This window comes from Atta cephalotes (genome assembly GCF_000143395.1).
Source record: "Atta cephalotes unplaced genomic scaffold scaffold00011, whole genome shotgun sequence".
Taxonomy (NCBI): Eukaryota; Metazoa; Arthropoda; class Insecta; order Hymenoptera; family Formicidae; genus Atta; species Atta cephalotes.
Window position 1 is genome coordinate 4,734,160 of NW_012130075.1, and position 10,799 is coordinate 4,744,958.

General features: G+C 29.4%; 1 protein-coding gene across 1 annotated transcript in view; it reads right to left on the reverse strand.

Annotated features, from left to right (window-relative positions):
- Positions 1-9,471, reverse strand: part of LOC105617147 (protein-methionine sulfoxide oxidase Mical) — a 23,087-nt gene extending 13,616 nt beyond the window's left edge. The window contains 15 exon segments of the mRNA XM_012198720.1: positions 219-390; positions 484-643; positions 2,133-2,357; positions 2,406-2,527; positions 2,986-3,127; positions 4,230-4,469; positions 5,655-5,852; positions 6,042-6,164; positions 6,700-6,947; positions 7,131-7,264; positions 7,518-7,720; positions 7,975-8,232; positions 8,322-8,680; positions 8,776-9,100; positions 9,190-9,471. Of these exon segments, the coding sequence (XP_012054110.1) occupies positions 219-390; positions 484-643; positions 2,133-2,357; positions 2,406-2,527; positions 2,986-3,127; positions 4,230-4,469; positions 5,655-5,852; positions 6,042-6,164; positions 6,700-6,947; positions 7,131-7,264; positions 7,518-7,720; positions 7,975-8,232; positions 8,322-8,680; positions 8,776-9,100; positions 9,190-9,471 (3,191 nt within the window).
- Between the last annotated feature and the right edge of the window lie 1,328 nt (positions 9,472-10,799).

Consider the following 10,799-nt stretch of genomic DNA (forward strand, 5'->3'; position numbering starts at 1 on the left):
CTCTAGTACGTTAGTAACTAAAACAACAGATATATATATATATATATATATATATATATATATATATAATATATACTTTTAAATAATTGCTTATTGTTTTTTGATGTTTTAAACATTGGATGAAAGATATATAAGTATAATAACAAAAAGATATATAAATATTATTTTAGTAACTGTTTTTTATTTTTATGTTTTATCTGTATATCATTATTACAAGCTTTCTAACCTTTTCTGGCGTTTTTGATGCAGTCGCAACATTAGGTACATTTTCTTTATTCACTAAATTAATCCTTTTTTTTTCTGCTCTAGATTTTATTGTTCCCGATAATCCAAAGTGTTGCGTACAGTAAAAACGTCCTCCATTTTTTTCTCGATCAAATGTATGATTTCCTATATATAACAGTAATGATTTCGTATATAACAATAATTATATAAAATCAGAAAAGATTTATAAAATATTATAAAGAGAGAATATAATATTACCTATTCTTAACGAGATGGAACAATATTCACAACGGAAACAACCGCGGTGAAAGAATTTGCCTTCCGCACTAAGTCTTTCCATAAGGTAAACTCTTTTATTGCAAAAATGACACATCTCTGAACCTCCTTGCACTGGTAATGCGATAGTAGGCTTAGTGTTCTAAACAAAAATAAGTTATACAATCTGATAATAATTATTATTAATTCTGCATTGTTAATATAAAAAATTATTTAAAAAATTATGTGCCTAATTTTATATACCGAATGTCCCATTTTAATTGACCATCTCAAATATCTCTTGAACGCTGTATTTTAAGGAAAAATGCTTAAGATAAAAGTTTTGTGACTTCGAGGGGGACATAAGATAGTATCATTGGTTTGACTTTGATTGGCGTTGTCAAGATCAGAGCAAGCAGGTCACTTTGAATTTTTTAAATGGAACTCCCCCCCCCTTTCATTACATATTCTGGTAGCTTATGAGAGTTTTTCAAACACTATAATAAAATATTCTTTTATTAAGTACTTTTTGAATTACAAGGCTTGAAAGTTATAATATAACTGGCGTTAACATTCCCCAAGATATCCAACCGATAAAACCTCTTGAATGTTGTTCATGATTATGACCTGGATAACATTTATCAAGATCAAGGTCATTTGAAATTGTTTCTTTTATTTTCATTTTTAAGTAAAAATAAATTTTTAATACAAAAATAAAAGAAACTACCTCCAATGGCCTTTTGACAAATGTTATCCAGATCATAATTGATGAATGAATTTTTAATACAAAAATGAAAATAAGAGAAACAATCTCCAATGGCCTTTTGACAAATGTTATCCAGGTCATAATTGATGAATGAATAACATTCAAGCAATTTCAGCCGTAAATCGGACACTTTGGGTAATGCTGGTGGTAGATACTGTCACTTTCAAGCTTTATAATTCGAAAAATAAAAAATTTTATAGTGTTTTAAAAAACTTTGAAAAGCTTGAAAAGTCGCACGTTCCTAGGCAACGGAATGAATCTCTCTTCACAAGGAAAGTTGTATGTGAACGTCTCTAGAAGGAGAGGATTTCGTTTTGCTTGAAGTCAATAAATGCTTGAAGTTACAAAATCACAAATTTTCTGCTTTAAAAACAAATATTATATAAAAAAGTAATGTTTTCGAAAAAAAAAAAAATTTTATTTTCAAAGCACAATTTTTTAAATAAAAGGAGTTCTCTATTTTATATAATTACCTATATTATAATATAATTTACACATTTATAATCACAACCTAATTTGCTGAAAAATTTCATTTACTTCGCAAACTATAAGATTATAAATATATTAAAATTGAACAAGAGATCAAAAGAATTATATCTAATAGAATTATATCTAATATAGACATATTTTTAGAATATTTTGATACGTGTTATACATATACCAGGATTAAACAAAATTTTATAAAAATGCTTTGTGTAAAATTGTCAATCTCTTAGAGAATGCGAACCTACTGTAATTTATATCTTCTCTCCTAAAGAATTTTGTAATTAAATATACTCTTTATAAAATGGAGATAAGACATAATAAACGTTGATACACTATAGACGTTAGAATTTTAATATTCCGTTGTCTATTTTCCTACAAAGACTTTAAAATTCGTATTTACCGATTTCTGCAGTTTAGGTTCCACATCCTGATTTTTATTCGAAAATTGTTCAGCCATAGCTGAAACTTTATTGTATCCGAGCGCGCTACCTTCCTGAATCTTCTTGCCTATATTCTTCAGAGTGTTATCTATATCAGCGTACTTACTATAGGTGTTCCTTTGATCGTTGCCTCGCTTCTCCATCTTAATCTGCCGAGCTAAAAACTGAATGAAACATATACACATCTGAAAAAGTGTGAGAATGTCAGTACTATTGAGTGTTTTTTTGCCAACCTGCTCGCGACTCCACTTCGGCACTTTTTCTACACGTTCGTGGCGAATGCTGCGACCCATCTTGTTCTCTTCGATTTTTTTTTCAATTTCTTTTACGTTCCAGTCAGTTTTCTCAATTTTACCTACGTACAAATATATTTTATTACTCGATTTGTAAAGCGGCGTTTACAATGAGATTAAATATATTATTCCTCGAATAAAAAAATAAGTTCATAGTTGAACAATCTCATTAAACAAGCATATTAACATACAATAGTAAATAATATATATATTTTTATTCGTCAAATAAATTTAGTAACGAAAATATTAACTTTTATTTAAGGCGTAAAATTTAAGCTTTAACAAATTAAACTTTAAGAAATTGACCAACCATAGTCAATTATTCTCCTCACATTTGACTATGATTGATTAATTTCTTACGGTTTAAGATTTAAAGTTTAAGTTTTAGCCCGAATATATAATAGATTTTTAAGCTTCAAGAAATGGACGAATCATAGTCGATTATTCTTCTCGCATTGTAGACATCGTTATACATAATAAAGAAAATTTGATTGATATTGAATGAAAAATATATACAAACCGATAGCACGTAAAAGATCTTTAGGTTTCTTCTCGGAGGATGTTGTCCCTTTCAGTTTATCTTCAAAATCTTTTATTCTTCCCGAGAATTCTTCGTCTACACTATCTCTTCGGTAACTAATGTGTATTTTAGGTTGTCTGTCCTAGGAATAATTAGCAACTTAATAGAAATATCTTATGAGCAAGCGAGAATGTTGTAAAGAATTAGTATAAATATTAACACACATGATGCAAGCAAGAATTACGAACATCTTACAAAGTACATTTTAATATCTATAAATATGTATTATAAATAATATATTATAGGACATATTATATGTGTGATAACACAAACTATAGAAATCAAAGTTTTAAACGGTCTAGTTGGATCTTAAATGTTTGTATGATTCTTGTGTGAATTTATATGCTACGTATGTAGCCTCCAGAAACGCGCGCCGAAATGATTTTTCTTGAAAACGCTAACTCTACTAAACTACCGCAGTATCACGAGTTAAATTGGCTAGTAATTTAACAAATGTTTGATGCTTATTCGCATCTTCGAAATGATCTTAATAATGTTGAATAATATATTAAAATCTGTAAATAATTAATTCTTATTGCGAAAAATAAATATTTATGTCCCTTGAAAAATATATATAATAATAATAAAGTAGTATTCTGAAGAATTAAATAGTTAACATTTCAAACGTAATTCTTCAAATACAATTAATGCAATTGCAGATGAATTAATTTCCTTTAAATTAAATGTAATATATTATTATTTGAATTTTTTCTACTTAATGATAGTTTTCTTTCTTTAGATGAGCGCCAGTTTCGTACAACGTGTAAGTAAGAGTAAAATAAAATATTCCTCGATCAAAAAAATAAGTCAGAAGTTCAGTAGTTCTACCAGTTCAACAATCTCCTTAAACAAGCATGTTAATCAACAATGGTAAATAATATATGCAACTCAAACAAATTTAGCAACAGAAATATTAACATTTTTATTTTTCCATTGCAATCATATCAAGTTATGGCGTTAGAAAATAAACCATATAAATATTTTCTCTGTGTATATTTAATATGAATAATACGAATGCAGTAAGAAAAAAATAATTTAGTAAAAGAAAATTCATTATTTTATCGAGTATCTCTCTAGAAACGTTATGCTGTTATTTCGAACATCAAAGACACAGGCTTTTCGTCAGCACACAGAAAAAAGAACATAATCAAATATTTGCACTCATCACTTAAGCTCTAGCTTACTGGATAAAGTATTTTCTGCTCTAAATCTTTTACTCTATCCTTGAAATCTGGTGCAGTTTGACGATATAAAAAAATTGAGTAATCCTCAAAAGGTTCATCTTTCTCGCGTTTTGCATTGGCTTGCAGCATCTGCATGCTTTTGTAGAACTGTTGGGTTGCCATCTTGCGCAAATACTGCCGCTTCTTCATGCGCTCAGTTTGATGCTTCTCAATCTCATCGAGTCTTTTCTGTCTTTCAGCCTTTATTATGAGTTTACGATTGTCATTAGTCGCGTGATCAATTAACTATGCTAATCTATTTTTTGTGATAATCCAAGCAACGAAATGTTTCTTTGCAGCAAAGCGAATCAAATTATGCGAGAAAGCATGAAGCAGCGACAGAATGGGATACATGTAAACATAGTAAGAGTTCTTTAAAATCATAAATCTTGTATATTCTTATTTTTAATGGCTTCTTGAACTATTTGAAAAACAGTATTTTTGTAAATCTAATATAAAATTAAGGTAAAAAAATTCATAAAACAATAAAGTTTTAAAAATATATGTATATTAAGAAAGAATGAAACAAAAAAAAATTAATTGATCTATAAAATTTCTATTTAGAAATTTTTAAAATTCAGACTACTGCTAGCATAATTCTAAATTTTTTATGCATAATCGACTACGATTATTGTTATTTTTAATCATGATTTACATATAAATATACATAAAAATATATATAATATATATATATATATATAAATCAATTAAAAAATTGTATATGTTTCTGGCATAATCTCTTAAGAGTTTAAAAAAATTTTACACAAAGTTTCATAAAATAACAATTATATTAACAATATAAGATTATATAAAAAATCTGACAACATAACCAATAGTTTAGACTTATTCTTCTATCTTTTATAGTAGATTACGCGCATTCAGTACGTGTCTGATTCTTCTCGAAGTACGGAAAAAGTAAGTCCAATAAATACGATTAACAATGATATGAATATTCCGCGACACATAACATCTTCGATCTTCTGCCATCGTGACTACGTAAGATATAATTCAGTTATTTCAGCAACTTTTTAAAAGTTGCATACTGCTATATTAGATCTATAAATTTACAAAAAAAATTCAATTTTGTTTATGGATAAACAAATTTTTTTCTCTGGAAAATTGGATTTTTTTCAAAAATTTGAATACTTTTTGTGAAATTGACTTTGGCTGCGTTGAAAGCAGCTTTGCAACTGTTGTAAAATTTTCAGACATGATTGGTTTATACATTTAGATTCCAGTGAGGGACTAAGGACAAGACTAATCATATTAAAAAATTTTACAAGAGTTGCAAAGCTGTTTTTTCTGCTAAACGCAGCCTTTGTCTATATCTTAGACAAGCATTGGTCATTTTAAACTGTAAATGGATGGATAATTCTTTCTACTTACCATCGTCGCGCCCACTTTCTCGGTACTCCGCCTTTTTCGAGAACGCCGGCTAATCGTATTGTCCTTTTTATCCATGTAAGAATGCACATTTTCATTAGCATGCCGTGAACGCGAGTGCCGTGTCTTCATAACCTTTTCCTCAGACGTCCATTGTTTCAGTTGCTTCGAATGGGCAGTGCATTCTTCCATTTCTGATTCCTGTTGCAATAAATGGCGCTTAATTTTGCAATTATTTTGGAAGAATTATTACGGAAGATAAGTATTTTTCACATAAGTATTTTCTGAAACTTTTTAAAGAAATAATATTGAACCCGTGCTAATTTAAGAATCTTTAGAGTCTCTTTTATTTCAAGAAGAATCCTAAATATATCCTCTATTTTTACTTACCAATTTTGGATGTTTGATATATGGAATCTCGCCCCTAAAAACTTCATATATTTGTGTTAAATAAGAAAACATGGCAAGTGTATCAGGAACATCGCATTGAACCATTTCTTCTCCTGTCATTATCTGTAAACATAATTATTTTTCTTCTTTTTACAGATTATCTAGATAATCTGTAAACAATGTTATACAGTAAATTTTATAATATTTGTTCAATATCTAAAATAAATAGACTAACAGTTCAAAAAAATAAGCTAATATGCAATTATTGCTATACTTTTTCTCTATTTGATGTTCTGCTTAAGAATCATAAAACATGTACAAATGATTTGATTGAAAACACACACACGCATACATATGTACGCACCCGTGCATGTACATCCACGAAATTAGACAATACTGAATTATTTTAAAAATATCTTGTACTAAATATTTTTAATAAAAAAATATTTTGTATTAAAAATAAGGAAAAAATATATCCAAATTAATAATACTTTTTAAGTTTTTAGGCTTCCATGAGTATTATCTTTATTTAGCATTATATTTTTTCAATGCTATTTTTATTCAATGCATTAGCAATGGATACAAACACGACGATAAACCTTCTGGTATCCAAATTAGTGATATTTGAACAAAAAGATAAAAAATATAATATACTTACCGGCAATATGTTCAATTCTTTTTCCAATATATCGAATGCGAGTTGATTGTTCTTCACTGTATCTTTCGCATTTAAGCTATAAAAATCTATTAAATCTGGACGGTATCTATGAATAATTGCACAAATAGCTAAACCATCTTTGAAAGAGGCACCTATATCTTCGATGTAAACTTTGTCGTACAATACAACTTGTTTTTGTAGCCAGCGAAGCAGTGTGTCTGGATGAACTTGAGTGTCAGTTCTCAGCTCTATATAAAAGTGTAATCGTTTTTCATAAAAAAATAAATATATTAAAAAATCAAGTAGTAATTTGTAATTTTAAAATGTAACAAAAAAAGTTGAGAATCGCAAATTTATAAGAATCTAAAATTTCAATATTCCAAAAATATATATAATTATTTTTAATAAATTTATAATTTTTAATAACTCACCGCGACGTCTTCGTTTCTTTGGAATATCAATTTCAGACTGTATTGCAGGCTGTTTGATACTTTCAGGATCATCTGTGTCAAGAAGACTGCGCACTTGAATCGGAGTTACAGAACGTATATTTAGATTTGGATACCTTAAAAAAAAAGATAAAATAAAATATATTCAATTATTCTAAAATTATTAGTATTTGGTAAAGCAACAGACACTTGATACAAATCTTTCTTATAATCTAAATAAATAAATTGCTTTATAACTTTATAGCTTTCTTCTATCGTTGCACGACTATTTGGACAGTTATACTTTATAGAGGAGATGCCTCAAGTTTCTTCATCTTCTAGATATCTAAAATCTCACTGATTTATTCATTTATAATTGATTGATCTTACCTAGTGTGAGGATCTAAAGTGTATGCAGCGTAATCTCTATTCAAATTCTCTGGCGTCGTCTGTCCCAACAGCCTGTATATGGACTCACGTTCCGCAATTACTTCTAACGGAGACAACGAAGCTCCCCAACCTTTGATTGTCCAGCCTGCATCCAGAGAGCTCAAAAATCCTCTCGCGCAACCAGAGCCAGTAGGCCAAAATGGCTGCAATCATTTCTCTTTTAGTTTTTCATTAAAGATCAAATGAAACAAAAAAATAAAAATCTAATTACAAAAATCAAAGAAACGCACAACATTAAAAGAGTAATAGTAAATAAATAATCTATTTACATTCTATTATGTGCATTATTATATATAGTATTGAATTTTTGAAATTTTTTTCTTAATATTCTGCGTCTAAAAGAATGAATCTGGATTTTATATAATTTCAAATGATGTGACAAGTATATGTCATCTACCTCCAAGAGGCTGTCGCCTACAAGGATCATGAGCAGTCTATGACCATGACGTTCCAATACGCGACTTGCATTTTCCGCCGCATACATCGAAGTAAAGTCGAACATGGCTACGTCCGGTTGGCCATAATGATTCACCGCAAATTCCATATCCATCATTTGATATTCCGTCGAGAATTCCGCTGCTTCTCGCGCGTACAACATCAAGGCTTCACGATCCACGTTTTCTTTCGCGAGTAGTTTTGCAGTGTCAGCATGATCCTAGAAATCAATAATAATTCATTTTAATTGCCATTCCGAGAAAAAATAGATATATTCTATAATTACAAAGTTGTATGTTATATATACACCTGTAGAATAACTCCCTTGTCGATTAAACTATGTTTCTTGGCAGTCATAACGAAATAATGAGTGTCATCTTTGTAATACACGATATTTTCCAAATCAATACCAGTTTCTTGATACAATTCTTTAAAGAACTTTTGATTAAAGATAAAGGCGACACCACTGATTTCTTCTACGCGAGCTTCTGCCTCGGTCCGTTTATTTATAAAATTTGCCGTGATTGCAATGGCTAGTTTTCCACGAAATTCCTTGCGTTTAAAACCTTCCAAGGTATTTCTCTTACCATCAGCTCCAATTAGCACATCGAATTCATATTGGGAGACAGGATGGTCAGCTGGTGAAGTCTTTGCTCTCCAACCAATCTCTGATGAAAATATTAAATAGGAAACATTAGTAATAAGCAAATTATAAAGAATAATGAAGAAATTTTAAAACATCGTATCATCAATTATTACTTACTGCCATCTTCCTGATTATTCGGTGGTTGAATCAGAGAATCAAAACTTACACTCTCATGGAATTCGACACCAAGAATTAAAGCAACTTTCAATAAAATACATTGCAATTGCCGAATGCTGATGTGATCTATAGAACCTGCGCAAAACTTTCCAAAAAATTTTTTCGCTCCTAAACCACGTAGATCCTGAATGACAAAAGGCCACAAATGTAAAACATTATTTCTGGACATCCGATCTCTTTTCTCCATCACAACGACTTTCGCTCCTAATAATTGTGCTTCTATGGCTGTACGCAGACCGCATGGGCCACCACCGATAATCAAAACCTAATATAAGTAACTTTAATTAAAAAATTTTTCTTATTGATGTAAAAATAACTGAAAGATGAAAATTAATAAATAAACTCTCGTATTACCCTCGTATTCGGGCATACTTTGCCACGATTATAGCATTTGTGATTCGCTCGTTGATCAAATTTCTTCCATAGAGCTTGCGCCTTCCACGATCGCAATTTTGTTTTCAATTTTGGATAAAACTGATTAACGATATTCGGCCGGATTTTCAGTAATTCACACAGTTGTCTGTAGTAGCCAAGAATAGATTTCAACGTAGTGGCGTTACAAAACTGGTCGAAAATCTCGTTGGCCAATGCTGTCTCCGGTGAGTTAACCGCTTGCTTTTTGCCAATCTGATCCATCGTCTTGATCCTTTGCTTTTATTTTCATTCATCAGTTCGTCATTATCTAAAAAGAAAAAATTTTTTCCTTATTTTTTATCAGGATTATTTACTTTATTAAAAATTTCAATATAATATGATCATATAATATAGATTCCTAACTTTGGAACTTTTCGATTTTTTATTCTTAATAGATTAAAACAGAGTTCTGGAATGATAATTAAATTATAAAAAAGATAAAAAGTTTGTCTCTGTTTACTAAAAGTATTTGTATTGTTTTTATTTATATCGTAACTTTATGTATACATTACTTTACGTATACATTATAAAAGTTTGATATTATCTATGAATAAAAAACAAAATAAATAAAGCGGGAAAAAGAAATGTCATAATAAACGCTATATTTACACCGTCCTTTTAGCAGAAAACTTGCCATCGTGAGCGAATCATTCATCTCATTATCGATTCTATTGAGACATGATGACTCTCGCTTATTCGCAGCACGTTCTTTTGTGAACAACCGTAATACTTTGCACCGAAGGTGCTGATAGTCTACGATGTTCTTCTCCAGTTCGTTGAACTTACGGTCTGATAACTTTGTAGCTCGTCGCATGCATTCGCTCAATATTTCACCAAGGAAAAATGGAAATGTGAAAACTTTTCCATGCATGAATTTCCGGAGGAAGCAAGTTTATAAATAGCTTCTAATTCTGATTTCAACTATCGTTTTTATTTCAATGATGAAAAAAGAGAGAACAATCCGAGCTACGTTTTCGAGTACATTTTGAAATTTATTTCTGTTTATTAAACATCTAACTATATTCTGTTTATTAAACATATAACTATTGAATTGCTATTCCGAACAACAGGACATATTTTATAAAACATTTTATTTTACACATTATTTTTTCATATATAATCACTTGCGGCTATGCCATTTTTGATTTATCTAATAGTTCTTCTTTTCATATTAATTTGGATTTGTCCGTAGATTTATACTTTAAAATTTTTGACTTTTACATAATCATAATTAATTACATAATTAATTTTACTTTTATGATGACAATCTTCTCTAAAGGCTAGATTTTCCTTGAATCGCGATTGGATTAATTTAGATCCGTGGTTCTAATATTAACGAAAATTATTATAATGAGATAACTTTCGAATTAACTAGCTTGAAATAAACAGCTGGAGCAAAAAAAATTTTTGAGCAAAAAATTAGCAAATTAAGATCATTAAATTTTTTATCTATTTCGAATTTGATAGTGGGGAGGTCTAAGTTAATGGGAGGAAATATAAGAATAAATAGACATTTAAAATTTTTTTATCTGTTCATTTAAAATTGATAT